The sequence below is a fragment of the Canis lupus genome, chromosome 21 (genome assembly GCF_011100685.1).
Source record: "Canis lupus familiaris isolate Mischka breed German Shepherd chromosome 21, alternate assembly UU_Cfam_GSD_1.0, whole genome shotgun sequence".
Taxonomy (NCBI): domain Eukaryota; kingdom Metazoa; phylum Chordata; class Mammalia; order Carnivora; family Canidae; genus Canis; species Canis lupus.
Window position 1 is genome coordinate 48,610,081 of NC_049242.1, and position 23,748 is coordinate 48,633,828.

At 41.0% G+C, this 23,748-nt stretch overlaps 1 protein-coding gene and 1 long non-coding RNA gene across 5 annotated transcripts in view; one reads left to right on the forward strand and one right to left on the reverse strand.

Moving 5' to 3' along the window:
* The window catches only part of BBOX1 (gamma-butyrobetaine hydroxylase 1), a 59,134-nt gene that overhangs the window by 21,714 nt on the left and 13,672 nt on the right, over positions 1-23,748 (forward strand). Inside the window, exons 4-5 of one of the 2 annotated variants that reach the window (XM_038569285.1) lie at positions 4,106-4,304; positions 23,098-23,208. In XM_038569285.1, coding sequence (XP_038425213.1) covers positions 4,106-4,304; positions 23,098-23,208 — 310 coding nt within the window. The remainder of the gene's footprint in view (positions 1-4,105; positions 4,305-23,097; positions 23,209-23,748) is intronic. The other variant, XM_038569284.1, reaches the window with a different exon arrangement.
* The window catches only part of LOC119865038, a 46,967-nt gene that overhangs the window by 21,032 nt on the left and 2,187 nt on the right, over positions 1-23,748 (reverse strand). For all 3 annotated transcript variants that reach the window (XR_005375869.1, XR_005375868.1, XR_005375870.1), the window contains exon 2: positions 16,948-17,048. This is a non-coding gene — a long non-coding RNA (uncharacterized LOC119865038). The remainder of the gene's footprint in view (positions 1-16,947; positions 17,049-23,748) is intronic.

A 23,748-nucleotide genomic window follows, 5' to 3' on the forward strand; every position in this document is an offset into this window, starting at 1 on the left:
TCAATACATTGCTTGCATTCAGATCCTCACCTTAGGTCAGCTTCTAGAAGACCTCAGAGTCTAAGAGAGGACAAGTGATCAGATACTTTTTTTTAATATATTTTTTTAATTTATTCATGAGAGACACAGAGAGAGAGGCAGAGACACAGGCAGAGGGAGAAGCAGGCTCTCCATGGGGAGCCCGATGAGGGCCTGGATCCCAGGACCCCAGGGTCACGGCCTGAGCCAAAGGCAGATGCTCAACCACTGAGCCACCTCAGGGGCCCCCAGATTCTTGATACGTGTTGAGTTCACCAGACAAGAAGTAAAAGAATATCCAAAGAGGCAGTCTCCTCTTAGCACATGGAAGGGACTCAAAGCCCTATTTCCACCCAGGTATTTTCCTCTACAAGGGTCGGATTTTGGTTTTGGCTGGGTCCCTGCAAAGTATTCCTAGGAAGAGAGAATAAGAGATGGGCTGATCCTCAGCACATTAGACTAGCTGTGTCAGCGCCCAGAGCACAGTGCAGCACCGCCGGACAGAAGGTTCTAAAGGCAAAAGAACACATTGCAACCCAGCATGCTGCCCTCCTGAATCTTGAACTAAAGAGCTTCTTTGTGTCTTTTCCTTTTTTGAAATACAGCTCAGGATCCAGGAATGTGATGCTTAACCCCAAAGAGGAAACCCCTGTACAAATGGTTCCTTGAAAGCCAGCATGTAGCTTGTTCATAAATTTTATGATGTGTGAAGCACATGTTCAAGGAAGTATTTATTAGTAGGCCATAAGTTAAATTAGAAAGGGTGGTTCATGCCTTAAATATTCCGTCATTTTCCATACTGTTTATGTATCCAGACCCACGTGTGAAATTTAAATTTGCTTTTAATGTATTCACCTGACGAATGATTTACTCTACTCAAACATGTTTTCTCTTGGGTCCGTGGTAGTTATGTTTCGTAGTTGGGGGAGACCGGGGAGGTGCTTTTAAATTACTTTTTCAATGTTAAATTTTCTGTGCAGCTATCATGAAATGATTTTACCAGTGGATTGAAACATAGTTTATTTCCCCCCATAAATTAGAATATTTTATATTTGGAAGCTATGATGAATTTAGAAACTGGTTGGTCACAGTGCTATCTCGGAAAGTCACATTTAGTGTAACGGAAGGTATGAGTGGCTCACGTTAGGACACAGTTTCTATAGTGAGCTGTGGCCCTTGGTTGCGATTTTTGTAAAGTCCTTGCCGGGCCATGCCAGAATGAGAGCTTTAGTTGGAAAATTGTGAACTTTGCAGAACTTAAAAGTCCTGGTTACCACCCTCTGATAGTATAATGTCCTGTAAATCAGAAATTCCTTATAGTGGAAGACTAACTGTGTAGAGTACTGACAGCCTGGCTTTATACTGGAGTCTCAGTGTGAATATGGTTAATTTTATACACGTAAAGAGTAACATATTTATTGAAACCTAACTCATTCTGTGTTTTTAAAACAAAGAATAGCGTGTGTGCGTGTGTGTGTGTGTGTGTGTATGAGAGAGAGAGAGAGAGAGATTCTATAATGGGAAAACAATTCATGTAGAAACAAAAACTTGGGGGCTGGGGTAGCTCATTCGGGTTAAACATCTGCCCTCCACTCAGGTCCTGATCCTGGGATCGAGCCCCGCATCAGACTCCCTGCTCGGTGGAGAGCTGCTTTCCCTCTCCCTCTGCCCCTTCCCCCTGCTCATGTTCTCTCTCTCTCTCTCTCTCTCTCTTGCTCAATCTCAAATAAATAAAATCTTTAAACCAACAAAGAAAGAAACAAAAACTCATTAAAACATGCTATAAACGTCTATAGATATATATACAGTATGTGCCCAAGGAGATCCTCCTTGAATCCACAAAGTAGTCAAAATATGAACTTGGAAAATGTTTTTTCAATCTCTATGTGTTCTATTTCCCTGACACACAGTCACCGACACTTTCTGGAATGTGATAATGGCCTTAAGTAAAATCAAATTATCATGGAAACCTGAAATACACTGGTATGAATCAAAGAAGAGAAGCTAGCTGGTTTTTAAGCCTTGGTTCATTTCACAAAAGGTGGACAGCAGTGGTGGTGTTGTATAATGAAACCTACTCATCATGCTTTTTCTGAATTTAAAATCCTACCTAGGAGCAAAGATATAAATATATTTTTTTTTTTCATTCCATTGCTTCTTGGCCTTATGGCTAAGATCAGGTATAGAATTTTTTTTTAATTCCAATATAATTAACACAGAGTGTTATATTCAAGATTTATCTTTAAGCCCCCATGCTTGAACAAGTTCTGACAAAGTGGTCCTAAGTGTAACTTGCTTTGCTTTCTTTTTTATCTAGTGGATTTCCTTTGTAAGGGACAGAAGAAGCAATGGACACTCAGACATAGGTTATAAAAATACAGGTGACAACAGTATGTCAAAGCATCACTTGTTTATGTGTAGTCATTAGAATTATAGACTTTGGAATTGGTTGCCTGGATTTGACGAGCTACCTCTGCAAATCATTAGCTCCGCATGATTTGGATCTCTGTTCCCTTCACTATAACTTGGGAATGCTGAAAGCATCTTTTGCAAATTTTTTTTGTGGACATTAAAGGATAACATGTGGAAAGCACCTAGCACTGTGCCTAACATCTAGAAAGCGCTCAGCAAATACCAGCTATTATCATAGGTGGTAGGAATAGCGGTAGTCTACTGTGCCAGGCACTCTACTAGGCTCTTTGCATGGTCAACAGATGACCTGCACAGTAAATATAATTATGACTATTTTATAAGAGAAAAGACACCAGGAAACTAGCTGGTAAGATGCAGGACAATGATTCAAACCCGGTCCCTGTGCCTCCATATTGTTTACCCTATTCATATCCTATTTCATTTGGTACCGACTGCATAGGCTGTTTAGCTGGTGGCTAACTAGCTGGTGGAAGAGCAGGAGGTGACCTCCTGAACCTGCAGGCACTTTTTCACCCCTAAAGCTACTATCTGACTCCTAAGAAATCCTTGTTTCTGCAGAAACAGCCATGTTGACATCAAAGAAGAGGGAATGATTTCCAGTCACAACAACTACAGCGGAACACTGTTCCATTCCTCATTCTTAAACTGGGGGCTTGAGGTTGTTTTCTATGACATGATGTACATCCCCCAGTTTGAGAGGTGAGGCACTGCTCAGGATGATATTGAGATCATAAGATCTCATTTGTCACTTGTTAAGGAAGGTTTGCTTTCCTAAGGCAGAATTTTTTCTTCCAAAAAATAAAGAAATCAAATGGATTAGCTAGAGTTAGGTGTCTCCTGAAGGCAGTTATTAATATCTGAGTTATTTCCCTTGGCAGAATTACATTCTGCCTCCTTTGGGAGAGCCTGGTTTGCAAAGCAAATTATTTTTTTTCCATTTGATTTCCTTTCTGTTTCTTCAAGTAAACATTTTTCATGAGCATTTGGTCATGAGGAATTAGAAAGCCAATGAATGCATTTGGCTTTATCTACAGTGGTGCTGTCATCAAAGGATCTATGCAAAATGCATTTTATATGCATCCCAGGACCACACCTTTCATCTTTTCTTCCCCATGAACCATTTCTGTTGACTCCAAAGAATGATTTGACCTCAGAGAAAGCTTCTTATCAGGTGAAATTAGAGGAAGAAGGAGCTGTACTGTAGCAAACACTCCTCCCACCTCTAGGAATGCGCATATGCTGTTCTAAGTCCGTCATTCAGATTTTATCATCTGTTTGGAGTTGACCAATGTCCCATGGCCATTGAAACACACAGTGTCCCAGTAGGGACGTTTCCAAACAAGAGTCCAGGCAAAAAAAAAGCCCTAAGGACATAGAGATCAAGAACTACCCATAAGCTAAACATTCTCTTGACAAATGGGGTATAGTGAATACTGTCATGGGTTGGGCAGTGGTGGGCAGGAGGTATATGGTAGACTGACATGGCTCCAGGGAAGAAAAACTAGTAGCTTGAGCAATTTAATGTGACTGAAATTTCATAAATTCCATGATCAATCAGAGGTTGACTTCAATGAACTAGTCCCTTCGCTGAGGTTCTTGGTTTTTGTAAAAAACAATGTAATCCCATCTGGTTTCTTCTTTTTCTTACTCACAGAATGTCAGTACTGGGGCGCAGAGCTCCAGCTACCTACACTGAATTTTGAAGATGTCTTAAAAAATGATGAACACGCCTACCAGTGGCTCTCCAGCCTCAAGAAAGTAGGCATAGTACGACTCACGGGAGCATCTGACAAACGAGGACAAGTTTTAAAACTTGGGAAAAGGATTGGTTTCCTTTATCTCACATTTTATGGGTGAGTCACAGAATACTTTATATTTTGCCACTATATACAAAGTTTGATGTATTTCCCAGAAGGGAGACTCTTTTGATTGGAGATACCCTGTTTCCATAATGGCCCTAGTGGGAAGTCAGATGGGAAGATGAGCCTAAAAGTGGCATTTCTCTGAGAATTACTGAGATTTTAAAGGATCCTAAAAGCCCAGAGGCATCAGACATCAAAGATACTAGTTGCAGGTGTTGGGTTAGTTTGCTAGGGCTACCATAAGAGGATCCCATAGAGTAGGTGGCTCAAACAACAGAAGTCCACGATGAAGGTGCCGGCAGGTTTGGTTTCTGGTGAGAGCTCTCTTCCTGACCTGGAGATGGCCACCCTCTCACGGGGTTCCCACGTGGCCTCTCCTCTCTGTACCTGTGCTGCTGGTGTGTCTTCCTCTTCTTCTAAGGGCACCAGTCCTATTGGAGGAGGGCCCCACCCTTACGACTTCATTTAACTTTAGTCACCTTCTTAAAGGCTCTGTCTCCAAATACAGTCACCTTGGTGATTAGGGCTTCGTCATTGGACTGGGGGGGGAGGGGGTGGAGCACCGTTCAGTTCATAGCAGGTAGGATGGAAGACTTTGTTTCACGAAGACTTTTATAAATGCTGAACTTCATTAAATTTTTACCACCCAAGACTTGGCGCAAAATAAAGTAGGGCCCTAGGGGAATGAAACCAGCCACTCAGATGTGTTAAAAAAAGATAAAACTAACATGCAGAAAATTAAGTCTACACACTGGAGCGAGGAACAGGAAATGTAACTGATTTTAACTTTGGAACAAAAGGCCGTTTGCATAAGAATTGCCTGGGAGGTAACATGCATTATGGATAATGAAACACTAACAACAGGAAACGCTTATTTGGAGGTGGGGGTTATGCATTTCCAATCTGCAGGGTGAACCCTTCCTGTGGGACACATCCAACTATTCTTGGGCTCTCGAGCAGAGGCCGCTGGGGGTGAAAAGGACCTTCAAACTTCAAAGGTTGCAAAACTGGTAGCGCACAGGCTGTGTGCGGATATGTTTTGGTTGGCCCACAAGATGCTGAAAGAAAATAGAATTAGTTGTCAACACTTAAAAACTGGGAGATTTTATATTAAATATGGATCTGACTTTATGTGAAAAATCAAATCTGGCAACAATGGAGACCAAATCTCTGCGTGCCAGGAACCTGCTTGATGTAAGCAGAGGGTGCCCCGGGGAAGAGAGCACGTCCTCAGGGGCCAGTTGCACAAAGTGTGCCCCCACTCCCACCTCAGACCTGCGAGGGCCCTGCCTGCCCTGGAGGTTGCCACCCCTGACCTAGAGCAAGACCCTATCCGTAGGTAAACAGAGGTTCAAAAATAGCTGATCATTTGCCTCCAATGATTGGATCGAGTTTTTTCAGGGCAAAAGACTCTGTCTTATGTAGGCTTCGAGGACCCAGCCCCCACCCCAGCCCAAGAACCTACTTGTGCCATCAGCACACTTGTGGCCTACGTAATTTTTATCTCCCCTACATCTGCAAGAATTTAAGCTGTTTTGGGGTGCCTGGGTGGCTCAGTGGGTCAAGCAGCTGATTTGATTCTGACTCAGGTCATGACCTCTGGGTCATGGGAGCCTGCTTGACACCGCCTCTATCCCTCTGCCGCTCCCCCCACTCACCCATGCTCCTACTCTCTCTAAAATAAAAAATAAGTAGGGATGCTTGGGTGACTCAGTGGTTGAGCATCTGCCTTCAGCCCAGGGCATGATCCCAGGATCCTGGGATCGAATCCCGCATCAGGCTCCCCACACGGAGCCTGCTTCTCCCTCTGCCTGTGTCTCTGCCTCTCTCTCTGTGCCTCTCATGGATAAATAAGTAAAATCATAAATAAATAAATAAATAAATAAATAAATAAATAAATAAATAAATATTTTTAAAAATGTGAGCTGTTTTACAGATTATTATCAGTAACAACAGACAAAACAAAGAGTAGGAAAAAGTCTTGAAATTACTAAGAGCCTCAATCCAATTATTTGTTGTTTATTTAATGTCCACAGTTTTCTGAAATAGACATTATCCCCCAGTTCACTGATAAGGAATCTGAAGTCCAGAGAATTAAACTATAATCCAAGTTTTCACAGGTAGTGGAAGAGGAACCATAGTTAGAATCCAGGTCTGTCTGACGCACAGGCTTCCTAATCCACCTCACCATCATGATATGAAGGAAGAGCATGGAAAGGATGCTTTTCGGCACCAGAAGTCAACAGAATACTTCCAAATAAATCTCTTCTATCTTCTTTTACTAAGTTGTTATTTGCTGACAACAGACTTGTTGTATCCCCGCAACACAGTTCACAATTTCACAACAGCAGCCAAAAATGGGGGGGGGGAGGCTCTTTGTTATAGTTTCCCAATGCTCACCCCCATCCCTCACACTTAGGGTCAGATCCTTAGTCCTGATGTATGACTTGCCTCCTGTTTCATCTTGTTGTTGGAAATCCTAAAACGACTTGATAATTTGGCCACTGATCTAATATGGTGAAATTTATTGAAATAAATACTCAAGGTTTGTTGTCAGAAACAAATCAGGCCACCTGCTAGGATTGCATTTCCTTTGTCCAAGACCTTTGCAGCTAACCAGGTGGTTTAACCTACTCAATCTCATCTTCCCTGCAGAGGATCACATTTCTTCCCTGAATCTCTCCAACTGTACCACATGCCAAGAAAGGCCTTCCTGGGTTTGTTTGTTTATTTTTTTTTTTTTTTTAAGTTTTAATTCTTTACTTCAAGAACTTACAGAAGAGGACTTGCTTTGTTTTTAGTTAAGAGGATGAGAAGACTGAATGGTTTCCTGAAATTATTTTCCTATTCTGCTCCTTCCCACAGTAATGTGGACAGTGATGTTCAAATTTCTGTATCCTGAGATTTAAAAGAAGATGGGAGGGGCTCCTGGGAGGCTCAGGCAGCTAAGCATCTGCCTTGGGCTCAGATCATGATCCTGAGGTCCTGGGATCAAGCCCCACATCGAGCCTGCTTCTTCCTTTCCCTCTGCTGCTCCCTCTGTTCATGCTTGCTCTCTCTCTCTCTCTCTCTCTCTCTCTCTAGTAAATAAATACAATCCTTGAAAAAATAAAAAATAAATAAAAGAAGGGACACTTGGAGCAATAGTTCTCAAGTGAGGTTGCACGTCGGAGTAGCCAATTTTAAAAATGCTGACATCTGGGTCCATTCTCCTGAGACTTTTCAGAAGGGGGTTTGGATTTGACCCAAGTATCAAGACTTGTAAAGACGCTGCTGGTGATTCTTGTGTGTGTGGCTAAGGTTCCAAGGCTCTGGCTGAGGGGAGGGTCCCTTGGAGAGAAGGCAGGTGTCAGCTGCTGTAGGACTCGGGTGCCCTACATCCTCAGCAGTTATGCGCCCTCAGTGGCAGCATCTTCCATGGTCTTGCTCCTGTGGCAAGGCCTGGACGTGACTCATCTCTGTAACAGAACCAGCAGCGGCCTTCAGCGTGGTCCCCCCCTCTCCTAGCTTTGCTTCCCCACCGGAAAAGTGCTTTGCTCTTATCGGAAAACGAGTTGACAGGTGAGTGAGCGAATGCAATGAATAAATGAAGGCCCTCAGGAATGGAGGGGAGGGACTGCCCGAGTAGGAGCCGGTGCAGAGAGGAAAGTGGAGACAGGAAGGCCAAAGGCGAACTTTGCATTCCATGGAGATTTTTTTCAAGGAGCCTGGTTTCGACTCTTGCTTAGGTGCCAAAAATAATAATAGCCTAGTGCTACTTTACACACGCCTCCCTCAGGAAACAAACACCCTCCTAGCACTTTCCCATTCAAATAGGATTACTGGCTTGGAGAATTTGAATGCGTGCGTATGAAGTGAGAGTGATAATATCTATTTCTTGGTTCTTGGTTGTCATCTCAATTGTTAAAGGGCTGGTCAGACCAATAAAAACAGTAGAGTCCAGCATTTTGCACAGTCTTAGCAAATAGCGGGAGAGGGATTAGCGTTTAATGACAGATGCACACCTAGATGCTCTCAAAACTATAGAGCGGCAGGTGGATGCAATAGTTATTAGAGCATTTCATGATTATAACATTGTGTTCAGAGGCTAAATCGGAAAGGTAATAGCTTTAGGACAAAAGCATGTGGCCTTTCCATGCCTGTGTTTTCTCAGATGCTTGTCAGTATTTTGTCATTCGTCATCTAGACAATATTTTTGTCATGCAACTCTGTGAAACGCTCAGCAACTGCCTTGAGGATGAAAGCTTTCCTGGGAGAAAAGGATAAGACTTGGTAAAGAAACTCTCATTGTCAGTTTTGTCAGGTGTATATATGTGGGACAGTATGTAATGAGATAACCTTTTCAGAAGGATTTAGACCTTTAATCTGGATCAATATAGTTTTTAAAGAGCAGGGCCAACGCCACATCTCATGTCCCTGAACTTCCCCCCAAAATCAATAAAAATACTTTTCTGGATAGTTTCTTTTATATATATATATATATATATATATATATATATATATATATAAAATTCATGAGAGAAACAGAGACACAGGCAGAGGGAGAAGCAGGCACATGAGGGAAGCCCAATGGGGAACTCGATCCCAGGACCCCGGGATCACAGCTTGAGCTGAAGGCAGATGTTCAACTGCTGAGCCACCCAGGCGCCCCATGGATAATTTCTTTTCTAACTAATTATTTATTTATTTATTTTAAACATCTACATATAATTAATATACAGAGTTATACTCACTTCAGGAGTACAATAATGATTGAGCAATCCCCTGCGTTACCCAGTGCTCCTCACAACAAGTGTACTTTTGATCCCTCTTATCTAACTCATGCTCTCCCCACCTGCCTCCCCTCTGGCAACCACCAAATTGTCCTCTATATTTAAATCTGTTTCTTCATTTGTCTCTTCTTCTTTTTTTTTTTTTTTTTTTGTCCATCTATTTCTTAAATTCCACATGTGATACGGTACTTGTCTTTCTCCAGCTTGTTTTGCTTAGCCTCATACTGATTTCATCCATGTAGTTGCAGGTGGCAGGATGTCACTCATCCTTGTCTGAGTGATATGCCACTGTGTACACAGCACATCTTCTTGGTCCACTCGCCTATGGATGGACGCCCGGGCCGCTTCCGTATCTTGGCAACTATACATAACGCTGTAATAAACATAGGGGCATGTACATTTTTTTCAAATTAGTGTTTCTGTTTTCCTTGGGCAAATACCCAGCAGTGGAATTACCAGATTGTATGTTAGTTCTGGTTTTAATTTTCTGAGGACCCTCCCCGCTCTTTGCCACAGTGGCTGCCCCAGTTTGCACGCCCACCAGCAGTGCGTGAGGCTCCCTGGGTCTCCACAGCCCCGCCAGCATTCGCTGTTTCTCATGCTTTTGATTTTAGCCCATCCTGACAGATGGGAGGTGAGATGCCTCATTGTGCTTTTGATGATAATTTCTTCAATGAATTTATAACATAATCTAACCCAATGGGAAATAGTCACTGTAAACTACACTTTTTCTTTTTTTTTTAATTTTTTTTAATTTTTATTTATTTATGATAGTCACAGAGAGAGAGAGAGAGGCAGAGACACAGGCAGAGGGAGAAGCAGGCTCCATGCATCGGGAGCCCGATGTGGGACTCAATCCCGGGTCTCCAGGATCGCGCCCTGGGCCAAAGGCAGGTGCCAAACCGCTGCGCCACCCAGGGATCCCAAACTATACTTTTTCTATTCACTGCTATCTTCAGCGATTATACCAAGTTAGAATGTTTTCACGAAGGCAACCCGCAGAGGGGGGCCTGGGTGGCGCAGCTGGGTAGGTCTATGCCTGTGGCTCCTGGTCCCCGGGTCCTGGGATCCAGCCCACATCAGGCTCCCTGCTCCCGCTCTCTCTGCCCCTCCTCCCACTGTGCTCGCTCTCTCTCAAATAAATAAATAAAATCTTTTTTTTTTTTTAAGTATGCAACAGCAGAATAAATGTGAAAGGAAGCCACTGTCGCTGTCATATTGAGCTCCGCGCAGGCTGAAATCTTCAGCACTAGCTCTGTGCCTGACACACAGCGGTCACCCGGGGAATCCTAATAAGAGGGAATGTCTGCTGCTAAGATATTGAGCACTTGATTTGGTCAAGATGTCAAAAATCTTTTCTCAGCACTGTCGACATTTGTGAGCCCTTAGTTAGAAAAGTAACCTTGTGAGCAACTCTGAGTAACCCTTCTTCATCAGAAAGTCAGGCCGAAGGGATACGGTCTTCAGCCCTCGCTAGCAAGGCTGCCTTCTTTCCAGCACACAGTCTGGAAGTTTCAGATTCTCCTCTTGCTAAGAGTGCGTTATTTGCTGGCACCAGCAATTTGCATTAGCACGTGTAGCAGGGATTAGACTAATAAGAATGAGGTGAAGATGAAAACTATGTTTTTCTGAAACACCCACGTCAGGAGTAGAATAGGCGGCGACAAAGAGGAAAAGGGGTAAAAGAAACTTCATGGATCTTGGAAGTGGCCAAACATGGTCTTGTGGAGACCACCGTGGAAGCTGTACAATCGCTGAATAAATCTTACAAGGTTACAAATTGTAGTGGAAAAATTTAAATAAATACTTGGGAAACACTTCATTCCACAAAGGCGAGGGGAGAGCTGAAGCCCCAGCGCCTCAGAGCATCTGCACTACATTACGGCCCAGGGAGCGGCCCCCAGGACCCAGAGGGGAACACCGTCCAATCGTGGTTCCTCCGCTGGCCATTTGGGGGTGAGAAAGGGATCTAAGCTTTCCATGCGATTGCCCGGAGCTCCAGGAGTCTCCTCTACGGGGGCCTTGCTTCCCTCTTCCTACAGGACTGTTTTAATACCTGGCATGCCCTTTGAAACCTTTAAAAAACGTTTGCTGGAAAGTAGAAGAGCCTACGACTGCTGCCCAGTTTTGCATCTGCATGAGCGCCTTGCGTGCAGGCTTCATCAGATGAATAAAATAATGTCAAACCAAAAATGTTTCTAGTGGGCTCTTTGTCAAACACACCAGCCAGGCCAGTTAAGAATTAACAATATTGAAATGGCCTCTGGGGAGTACAAGAATACATCCTTTCCAGCGTTCACTGGATTTCTGCTAGCATTTCTGTAAGCCAGCCCAGCAGCATTTCACACATTTGGTTGTATTAGAGATTGAGGACGTTATGAGTGAAAAATATGATTATTCCTTGGCTCCTGGCCCCTTAGCAATTGCTCCGACCATTAGCACGGCCTCCCAACCTGACTTTAAAACAGCTACTTGTTTGATATACATGTTACCAGAAAACACTTGTGAAGTGTGGAGCCTCAGCGGGGAAAGAAAAAACACGAGTTTACCCATGTTGGTGAAGTTTCTAGCCAAGAAATTGCTTGAGAAAACCACATAGCCCTTCTTGAATACAAATAGCTCTGAGTTATGAAAAAACCAACCAAATAATGCAATTTAGACTTGGGAAGAAAACAAAGAAAACCTGTCTGGGTTCTGAGTCTACTTGTAATTCCATCCAACTTTGTAAAGAAAAAAAAAAAAATCACGCTGGGGTTTCTTAATGAGTTGTTTCAGATTTAGTACTGACCCTCAGGGTTTGAGTCCAGGGACAGGACCTTTAAGATGTGTATTCTTGGGAGAGTCTGGGGTTCTCAAGGGGAGACAAGCTGTGCTCCTTCGGCCGTTGTGAACCCCAGCTGACGTCTTGGGCCAAGACACAGCCCCTGGGGCTCCCTTTGTAATACTCGGGTTTGCAGTAATTAAAGTTGCTGCCAGCAAAACCACTTGAGTATGAGGTCATCTCGTGAATGAAAGGAAAAATAATTTCTGTGTCTCATGCTCCCCTAGAAATCACTTGAGGCAATTTTGAGGCCCTAGTAACCCGCTTGCCTCTCCAGCAGCCCTGACCCCCCTGCCCTTTGGTTTTCCTCGGACCATCCAGGACGGGTAGCTGGTATTGGGATGGGACCAAATAATTTCCCATTAAGCACCTTCCATGTGCTGCGTGTTCAGCTCAATGTGTTACAGTCATTCTCTTGACTCTTCACAATTGTAGTAAGAACCATCATCCCCATTTTAATTTTTTATTTGTTAAAGATTTTATTATTTAACTGAGAGAGGGAGAGAGAGAGAGAGAGCACAAGTGGCAGGGGGTAGGGGCAGAGGGAGGGGGAGAAGCAGACTCCCCACTAAGCAGGGAGCCCGATGGGGGGCTCGATCCCAGAGCCCCAGGAGCATGACCTGAGTCGAAGGCAGATGCTTAGCCCCCCAGGTGCCCCAACCCAATTTACAGATGAGGAAACTGAGGCAGTAGAAACAGCCTTCACACCCAGGTTTACCCAAGTCAACAGTCTGCAGTCCTTCCTTGGGCCGTCCTTCCATGGCAGCCCATCTAGCACTGGCCCCGTAGTTCCTAAAGCCATAGTAATTATTAACTATGAAATGTGGTCCCCACTCGTATTTATGGCTCAGATGCAAGGGAACGCTTCCACAGGATCATACAGAAACTTCTCAACGTAAGTCATGACAACAGCACCAGGGTACTCCTTCCCATCCCCTCCATTCAGTTCAGATTAGAGGCAACTGTGCGAAGGGAAAGGGACGATTGACAAGGAATCCGAGAATTTGTGACAAGAGAAAATTAGGTTTAATCTTTCACATCAAACACCTAAACTACCATGTAGCTCCTGTTCTCCAGAAGTAAATTAAGCACAATTTGACCTACCAATCCCCTGCCAAAACCGCTAAATACACTCAATGTGGAATTCTCATGAGCTTTTTTTTTTTTTTTTTTTTTTTCAATGCACAGGATTCTTAGTTTTTCATAATGAGAGACTTTGGAACTTTGGAGGAAATTGCTTTTTTCTTTGTTTTTAGAGGTAGTTGCCATCTTTCTATCACTACCTGTCTTTATTTTTACTATTGGGAGTATTATTAGCCTTTCAAAATGAATTTTTAAAAACGCTTTCTCATGATAAAACACAATACAGACATAGAAAAATCACATAAGACCAATGGATAGCTTACCGAATCTTCGTAAGGCACATAAAAGGCCATCCAGGTCAAGAAATAGAACATCGCCGGTCACCCCAGAACCCATCCACATACCCCAAGCAGTCATAAACCTCTCTTTTCTCCCCCAAATGGAAGAGCTCTCCTGATTTTTATGGCATTCACTATCTTGTTTTCCTGATTTAGAGTATTAGCTCCAAAATGTGCAGCCCTTAACAGTAGTTTAGTTTCCCAATTTTTTAAGATTTTTTTCCCGTGATTAATTCTATCAGTCAATAAAGTTTACTGCTTAGCACCAGTGCTCTGTGAACATATTTCTATTAATTTTGGTTGTCTGAATCCTATTCTCTTGTAAATTCCTCAGGAAGGACCCATGAGAACAATATCCTCTAAATTCTTGCATGTTGACAGCAATTTAAGGTCTTTATACTTGAAAATCAGTTTGGCTAAATATAAAATTCTTGGCTCACAGCATCTTTAATATGTCACTACAGTTTTATTGGTAATCTCATTTTCTTTTCCTTATAAATAACTTGATATTTTTACTTGGATGCCCAAAAGATTTTCCTCTTTAAAGACCAGTAATTTCACAGACTATCTTGGTGTTTCTTGTTCTGGGCCAACTTTTTTTCAGGGAGTGTATGGTTCGGTCTTTCAATGTTTCAAATCTTTTTGTTTAAATTCAAGAATATTTTGAATCATAGTTTTTAATATTTACCCTCTTTACCTTGGGCTTCTTCGAGGACTCCTATTATGTGTATATTAAATCTTCTGTTAATTAAAATTTATTAGAATATATTACTTTCTCTGGGCACCTGGGTGGCTCAGTCGGTTAAGGTCTGACTTCGGTCATGATCCTGGAGTCCTGGGATCGAGCCCCACATAGGGCTTCCTGCTTAGTAGGGAGTCTGCTTCTCTCTCCCTCTCCCTCTGCCCCTCCCCACCACTCATTCTCTCTCTCTCTCAAATAAAGTCTTTTAAAAGAATTTATTACTTTCTCTCAGGTCTTTCATCTCTTTTGATATGTTTTTCTCCTTTTAATCTTCTCATTTTATCCAAAGGTGTTATCTGTTGTGCTTATTATTCAAATATTGCATGCCTTCTAGCTTAGTCTTCATTTTTAGTGAGTGGAAAATTAAAATTTAGTGAGCTCATATCTGAGCATATCATTCCATTTCTGAGTTTCTATCTCTGATGTAAGTTATTCTTTCCTATATTGTATTTCATTAGTGTCTTCTTGACTTGTAGAAGTAGGTATAAATAGAAAACAAAAATGAAACATAGAAAAACTAGAATATTTTTTATATTTGGGGTCATAACCTTCCGGCATCTATTAGCTATAGGTATGATATTTTGCGTTCATTCTCTTTTTTTTTCTTTAAAATAACTGTATGAAATGAAATCTTAATCATGTTACATTTCTAATTTTTATGTGAATTTTTTTCCTTAATTATTAAAATGAAATATGATTCAGAAACCTTTGGTTATGGTTTTAAGCTGTATTTCAAAATGATGGCTGATAGCCTTCTAAGACTTCCTGGTGTCCTTCTTTTACTTTTATCTGGAACTTCTTTTTCCTTTGTCCTTATGGTCCCTGAACCACTTGATTTGGAATCTTTTTCACAGAAGGAAACTTCCTCACAGATGAGAGTTTTGTCTGTGAAGTTCTTAGGGTTCCCGAGGGCCCAGACTAACCCTGTCCCTTAGCCTGGACCTCTCAGGCTCAGCTACGTTGGAATTGGCAAGTACCCTCTCAGGTTGACTGCTATTCTCAAGTTGGCCTCCTGCAGGTGCCAGTAACTGTCCCTTAGGGATTTGTGAATGTTTCGATGCCACCCAGTACCTACTTGCTCCCCTCTGCTTCGTCCTCTACACGATTTCTGATACCACATATTGTGGCTTTGGAAGGTCTGTCTCTATTTTTGAGCTTCATGGAAATATCTGTCACCTAATTTTGGTTTAGATGGTGTCCCTGAATTTTGGGGTTTGTACTCTAGATATCCTATGGAGAAATTCGGGGAGAAGAAAAACTGTGCCAACATCCTCATTCCAGGACCTTCCTTGTTTACTTGTATCTTTATGTTTCATGGAGATTTCCATATGAGTCCAATGGACTGACTAAGAGCAATGCTAGATATCAGACAGGTTACTTTTGTTCTTCTTGTTTTTATTAGAGATATTAATTCTTACCAAAAATGGTATGGAATTTTTTCATTTTCAGGAATAAATGCAGTGTAAATGAGTATCCATAATATAGGTAGAACTGAAGAGATGATGGCTTTTTAAAACACAATTTTTCCAAGTACTGTTTATAAACAACTGTAACACATCTCCTGGAATTCTGACAACAAAAATGACTGGTGACCAAATTATTCATAATTTAAATATACCTAAAACATATAGCTTTGGCCAGGATTAAAGTTAATAGCCAGTCGGTCAGGAAAATAACACAATTTACTATTTTACAGTCTATGCCTTCATTTAACAAATATTTTTGGCTGTGGGTTAAATGCTATGAGATAAAAAGTATGTTTCAACTTAGTTCCCTAATGTAATGAGATTTTTTTTTTTGTAAGACTTTACAGGACAATAAGGGAAGCAGAAATTTGAAGCAAAGTCAAGAACAGCTATAGAGCAAACTGTCCCCACTCCAGCCCATATTAGACTTCTCTCGCTTCCCCTGATAGGCCAGGGTCTCCCCCTCCACTGCGCATCCTCACACACTATTTCTTCTGCCCACAATGACCTTTACTCTTCTAGATAAATCCTACTCAGTCTTCAGATCTCGACCTAATCTTCACTTCTTTATTGTACTTTAGCTTTGGAACATAAGTCACACTGATTTTTCTCCCCCACATACTGTATGTTCCTTGAGGTGCAAATCTCATGTCAGTCTGTTCACTTCTGCATCCTCAGTTCCTGGCCCATTGTGTGTGTCTACAGGTGATAGTAGAAAAATAAATATCTGAAGCTCAGAAGAGTGACTGTATCTGGGAAGTCATATGTGGATGTGTCACAACTACAGTTAGAAATGATAGGGGTTTCTGGGTGGCTTGGTGGGTTAAGCGTCTGCCTTCAGCTCAGGTCATGATCCCAGGGTCCTGGGATGGACCACATGTCATCCTTGCTCAGTGGGGAGTCGCTTCTCCCTCCCCCTGCTCCTGTGTTCTTCCTCTCTTTCTCATTCTCTCTCCCTCTCAAATAAATAAATCTTTTAAAAAATAAATAAATAAAAAATAAATGATACACAGTATAATATTCCTTTGGATGATTATAAATGTTTGTGTTTATTTTAGCTAGGAGATAATTTCCTTTTTTAAAAGATTTATTTATTTGAAAGAGAGAGCACATGTGTGCACATGTGCAGGTGCACGTGAGGGCAGGGGAGGGGAAAGACAAAGGGAGAGGGAGAGAAAGAATCTCAGACTCTCCACTGAGCAGGGAGCCAAACACAGGCTTAATCCATGACCCTGAGATCATGACCTTAGCCAAAATCAAGAGTCAGACACTTAACCAACTGAGCCACCCAGGCGCCCCAAGGAGAAGATTTTATATGTTAAAACTTAAAAAATAAAAATAACATATGAGCAATATGTTTTAGATCCAACAGGACAAGTAATGATAATCAAAAGAAAGCATTCTTTTATTACCTGGTGAGAGCAGCTTGCAGCAGGTTGAGATTAGAGATCGTAGCTGTTGGTGGTAAAACATCCAGGTTGCCGTTGTAGAACATCTTCTCATGTAAGTGGTACTTTAAAAAAGACAGACATTAAAAATAAATCCAGCATGATTTTCCAGGTGTGAGCCACTAACCAAAAGATTACAAAATCTATCACTAAGGGTATAAAGAACAAATCTAGCAAAAACAATATGTAAGCATTTCATTAACACTAAAAGATTCAAACTTGTCACAAAGCACTATTAATTTCATGAGATATGAATACTTATGACTGGCCATCTAAACTTGGGTGGATCTAGTGAATAAGTATTCAAACCAAGCCCACAAAAGAGCCTCTAAAAGTCATGATTTCAGTGTACAGGAGCTTTTGGCAAAACCCTTAAATGGAAAATATAAAAGAAATTTCTTTTTTTTTTTTAATTTTAAACCTGTGTAGTTAACATACACAGTGCTATACTAGTTTCAGGTATACAGTATAGTGATTTAACAGTTCTATCACTCAGTGCACATCATAGTAAGTGCGCTCTCTATCCCCTCCACCTATATCCCCCATCACCCCCACCCCATCGCCCCTCTGGTAACCACCACTTTGTTCTCCATAGTTAAGAGTCAGTGTTTCGGTGTATCTGAGTTTGACAATAACACAAGCAGCTCACTGGAAATACCTAGATTAGTTTAAAATAGTATCACTGGCAAAATCAGGATTATGTGCACGGCTTCAGCTGCCTGTCCCAGCACAACATCAGGCAAGTCTATACCAGGGGGCTAAGATGCTATGCTGAGCTTCCCTCTTTAGTTTTAGAAAAACCTGGGTCCTGCCCCTCTGCTTCAGTCATGACAGTTCCTGACCGTCTGCTTGAGTTGCTTTACTTGGAAGAACATTAGAATCTGTTTCTAATGAAAGAGGCCAAAAAATACACCCTCATCTCACTAAGGCCTCACAAGTGGGTTTTTAAAAAAGTTTCTCTACAGGCCAATGGATCGCATTTGCATTTATTTTTCTGTGTTTTCCTTTGGATTTGAGAAGGATACGTGAAAGCTTAGGGTTATAAACAATCAGCAAGCAGCCTTCTTGGCATGATTCATTTCTATAAGGAGGTAGAAAGGTAGACCAAGTGACATTTCTAGGATTTTTCCAGAGTTATGCTATGACTATTATGAGAATGTTTTATGATTGGAATTGGCAAGCCCCTTTTTCCTGGGATTTATCATTATGTGCAAGCATAGACTTTTAGGCTACGTATCCCATACCGTGCCTAAAACACTTTAGGGCTGAAAAATGTTTATCATCCCCTGCCAGTTAGCACAGAGTGCTGGAGAACTACTCCAATGATGCCAGGTCACAGGCCCCATCCCTGTAGAAGCCAGTTAATGTCAAACAAAGAAAAGATCTGTTCCCTGGCTAAGATGTGCACCTTGAATCTCAGCCAGCTCTAGGCTGCATGAAAATTCAGTTAAGTTCACCCTTGATCATAGGAGGAACCAGGAAAGGGAATGTAGGTGAATCAATGCAAAACCGTCATCACCCCTGAAAAGAATACCCAAATATAGTCATTTCCTACTCACAATGTCAAAGGTATCACCTTCTCAGAAGATATATGTTCTACAACTTGATGAAATTATTATTTTTTGTTTTATTCTTAAATCCTTTCCTACATGTTGATTATTGTTGGAATGCTGACGGTGACAATAGGCATAATCTACATTAGATTTGGGTCCTGGAGCGACAGGAGTTTCGTAGAGAACGTGTATTTCCTGGCTACAGTCACCACAGTACAGTGGTCTGTCTGGCTCCTATTTGAAGTAAGTTGCAACAGGCTATACATATTCCTCTTCTTTTACCGGGTCTCTTTTTGGTTTACGGCCACATATGGATGGTTCTTAAACTTTGGTGAAAGGCTTACCAGGCTTTCCATTTTAAAATTAGTTGAAAAAACAAAACAAAACAAAGCAAGAACCAGAGCCAGATGCATCCTCAATCCCAGAGAATGGGGAAGAAACCCTGTCTTTCACTTCATATTCCTCTTTCTAAAATACATCTCCCAGAAATTCATGTTTCCTTTTCTTCCAGGTCTTCTGGAGCACTTCCCAAAGCATCATCTTTGCTGTGTTATTCTCCTGGCCCCCAATCCTTTTCTCCCCTCTTTGCTTTACTTTCTTCACAGCACTTATTTCTGTTATTACATTTGGTGATTACTTGTTTATTTGTCTCTCCTGTTCCCTGCTCTATCTCTAACGCTAAAACAATGCCTGGAATAGAATTAGTACAATAAATATGTATTTATTGAAAAGTGATTTGATGAATGGGAACATAAGTTAATAAATAGACATTATGACAGCAATAAGATGACATGCATATATGGCGATACATTTTCCAAACCAGCTTCGGTTTATTTTAAAACAGAGCTTCCTTCCAACTATGCATTGTCTCAGTCTTCTGAGGGAAAAGCCTTACAAAATCTGAATATTGGTTTGTTTTCTTGCCACAGAATTGCAAACAATCCTTAGTTCACTTATTAACTTTCTTTTTTTTTAACTTTTAAGCCAAGCTATTTCTTTTGGTACTAGAGGTAAATTGATATAACACAAAATTAACAATTTTAAAGTGTACAGTTTTTGTGTCATTTGGTACATGGACAATGTTATGAAACCACTACCTCTATCTAGTTTTAATGCATTTTCATCAATATTATTTTTAAAAGCTAATTATTCATCTTGGAGTGGTAGAAAACTAATCCATTATATTATAAAACGGTAAATAAAGGTGAAGAATCAAGCACTGATTTCATTATCCCTGTGTAAGCTATCTACTTTCCTCCATCTAGTATCTGGTTACCCCATGTAACCTATATGAAGGAAATTAGATATTTCAAAAAGTATTCCAACCGATAAATAGAAAAGAAATTATTAATTTGGAATTCCACTATTTGGGACCCCAATGAATTAGTGGATCTAGCCACTGAGCATAAAAGTGTGTGCAAATATCACAAAAAGAAAGACAACTTGACAATTCTTTTTTTTTTTTTGTAAAAAAGAGCACAATGCCATCTATAGTTCTACCAAAGAGAGAAAATAGAGTTTGTCCAAGCCTCTGCATTTAGTTGCAAATTTTCTAGAAACACAAAGAACAGGGAAACATGTTGAACCACACCACCATATGCAATCAGCAAAGTCCAAACTGTGGGGAATTCTATGGGTCAAACTCCTTAAGTTCTTCAAACAATAAATTGTAAGAAGAACAGGCTGGAGGGGAACATTAACAGTTGTTGCTAATGGGCAATATTAAACATAGTGTCTAAGGATGCACATTAAGGGTAAAAATAAAAAGAAATGCAAAGAAATTATAGAGAAGTCATGGTATGGTTACTTTGGAGAAGAGAGATGAGATTTTGGCTGGGACAGGACATATAACCTTAAAGTTGTATTTCCTGATCTGAGTAATAGTTACAAGAGTGTAATTAAAAATTAATTAAGTTAATAAAATAAAACAAAATAAAATAAAATAAAATAAATATTCATTAAGTTCCCTCTAAGATCAGGAACAAGAGTACTGGTTTTCACCACTACTATTCAATGTGGTATTGGAAGTTCTGGCCAGGGCAGGTAGGCAACAAATAGAAATAAAGGCATCCAAATGAGAAAGGAAGAAGTCTATCTCTACTCATAGATAGCATAATCCTATATATAGAAAATCCTGTACACAGAATCTATGCACAGAAAGGCTACGAGAGCTAAGGGATGAATTCAGCAAAGTTGCAGGATACAAGAACAATACAGAGAAATGAGTTGTGTTTATATATACTAGCAATGAATAATCTGAAAAGGAAATTTTAAAAAAATGATTCCATTTACAATAGCACCCAGAGGAATAAAATACCTAGGAATAAACTTAACCAAGGAGGTGAAAAACTTTTAAAAAGAAAACTATAAAACATTGCTAAAGGAAATTAAAGAAGACCTAATAAATGGAAGGAATCCCACCTTCTTGGATTGGAAGACATAATATTATTAAGCTGTGATTACTACCCAAAGCAGTCTACGGATTCAATACAATGCTTACCAAGATTCCAACAGCCTTCTTGTAGAAATGGAAATGCTCAAATCCATATGAAACTGTAAGGGCCTCTGAATAACCAAGACAATAATAAAAAACAAGAACAAAGTGGGAGGATTCGGAGTTCCTGATTTCAAAACTTACTACAAATCTATAGAAATCAAAATACTGTGGTGCTGGGATAAAGATAAACATACAGATTAATAGAATAGAACTGAGAGTCCAGAAGCAAGCCCATGAATCTATGGCTGATTTTTTTTTAAGATTTTATTTATTCATGACAGACAGAGAGAGAGAGAGAGAGAAAGGCTGAGACACAGGCAGAGGGAGAAGCAGGCTCCATGCAGGGAGCCCGACGTGGGACTCGACCCCGTGTCCCCAGGATCACACCCTGGGCCGAAGGTGGCACCAAACTGCTGAGCCACCCGGGCTGCCCCTCTATGGCTGAATTTTAACAAGGGTGCTGAAACCTTTTAATGGGGAAAGAACAGCTCCTTCAATGAATAATTCTGGGACAATTGTATATGCACATGCAAGAAGAATTAAATTGGACTCCTTCCTCATACATTATACAAAAATTAGCTCAAATGGATCGAGGACCTCCACATAAAACCGTAAAATTCTTTGAAGAAAACTTGAGTGTAAATCTTCATGACCTTGGATTGGGTGATGGATTCTCAGATATAACACCAGAAATACAAGCAACAATAAAAATAGATGAATGGGATTTCATCAAAATTTAAAATTTTTGAACATCACTAAGAAAATGAAAAGACCATTTATGGAAGGGGTAAAAAATAGTTGTGTATCATATGTCTGTTATGGGTCTAGTATCCAGGCTATATAAAGCACTCAGAGAAATTTAAAAAGGTCAAAGCATCCAATTTAGAAATGGTCAGAGGACTTGAATATATGTTTGTCCAAAGTAAATATACAGATGGCCAACAAGCATACAAATGCTCAACATCGTTAACCATCAGGAAAATATACATCAAAACTATGAGATACCACTTTATTCCCACTAGGATGGTCAAAACCAACAACGACACCACCACCACCACCACCCAAATCCAGAAAATAACAAGTGTTGATGGGAAAGTAACTGGAACCCTCACATGTTGCTGGTGGGAATGTAAAGTGGCCCAACCACTGTGGAAATGGTTTGGCGTCTCCTTAACAAGTTAAAGATAGAATTATGATATAATTCCATCATTCCACTCCTAGGCATGACCCAACAGAATTGAAAACAGGCATTCAGTTATGTACGTGCACTCACATGCTCACGCCAGCACTATTTGCAACAACCAAGGAGTAGAAATAGTGCAAATGTCCAACAGCTGATGAATCAATAAACAAATTGTGGCGTATCCAGGCAATAGAATATTAGTCAACCATAGTAAGGAATGAAGTAATGATACATCATCCATCATGGATGAATCTCAGGAAGGTTCTGTTAAGTAGAACAAACCAGACACAAGAGGCTACACATTATATGATTCCATTTTTATTAAATATCCCCAATAGGTAAATCCTTAGAGACAGAATGAGTGTTGGTGTTGGCCAGGGACTGGGAGGAGGGAAGAATGGGAAGAAAACACTTCTTGAAGGGTAAGAGGTTTCTGTGTGGCGTGATGGAAGTGTCTCGCACCTACATAATACGGGTGATGCTTACCGACTCTGTGAAAGTCCTAAGGGCCACTCAGTCGTTCACTAAATGGGTCATTTTGCATTATGTGAATTTCACTTCAATAAATGATTTTTAAATGCACTAACCTATTAAAAAGCATAACCGACAATCCCACACGTTCCTCTTTATAAACTCTATGGGATAGACTCACGTGTAAATGTACTTTTCTCTGGAGAAGAGACAAGAAAGGAGGAGGTGTATGTTCTCAAATGGCGACTTTGGACAAGGGAAGGTCGGGCCCTCTTCCTGGCTCACATCGTTATGGTAATTATTTCATAAAATGAAAAGTTTCCATTTCCCTCATGTATCCACTTCATTCTAACACATTTCCTCTGGCTTACCCACAGCCTGTTTAAACATATGTTTCTTGTATTTTACAGACATACTTGGCAAGTGCAAGACAAAATTGACGCAAACAATGTGGCCTACACAACCGGGAAGCTAAGCTTTCACACTGACTATCCGGCCCTCCATCATCCACCTGGGGTAAGGTGAGCCTCAACGTATTTTCCACAAGGCAGGCCAAGGACCAATATCCTCCTGTATTTTGAGTCTAAAAGACTCTACGTTTTGCCAGCTAATTTGTCTTACGTAGATCCTCCTTCAAGCACAATCCAGACAAAATCTCTTTGCCTAAACCCGGAATGGCCTGACATTCCCAAGGGATAGAAGATTTTGGTGTATTAAAATTCTTTTTTCTTTGTTTCCTTTTAGAAATAACCGTTGGTGCTTTTTGCTTTGCCTAGACGAGCTTCACAACAGCAGTACACCTTGAGGTCTTTTTGCATATTTACCATTCCCAAGAGAGCTAAAAACAAGAGAAGGAATGGACGGTGTAGCGTTTTCCCCCGACGTCACCTGGCCACCATTCGTATCAGTTAGCGGTCACTGGGTAAAAATCACTTCATGACTTAGTGGCCGAGGGGACCAGCCGTTTGCTTGGTGCGTGTTTTTACAACGTGGGCTGTGGTCAGCCGGGCAGTCCTGCTGCGGGGCTGGGAGCCGGTTGGCCTGGCCAACAACCTAGGGTG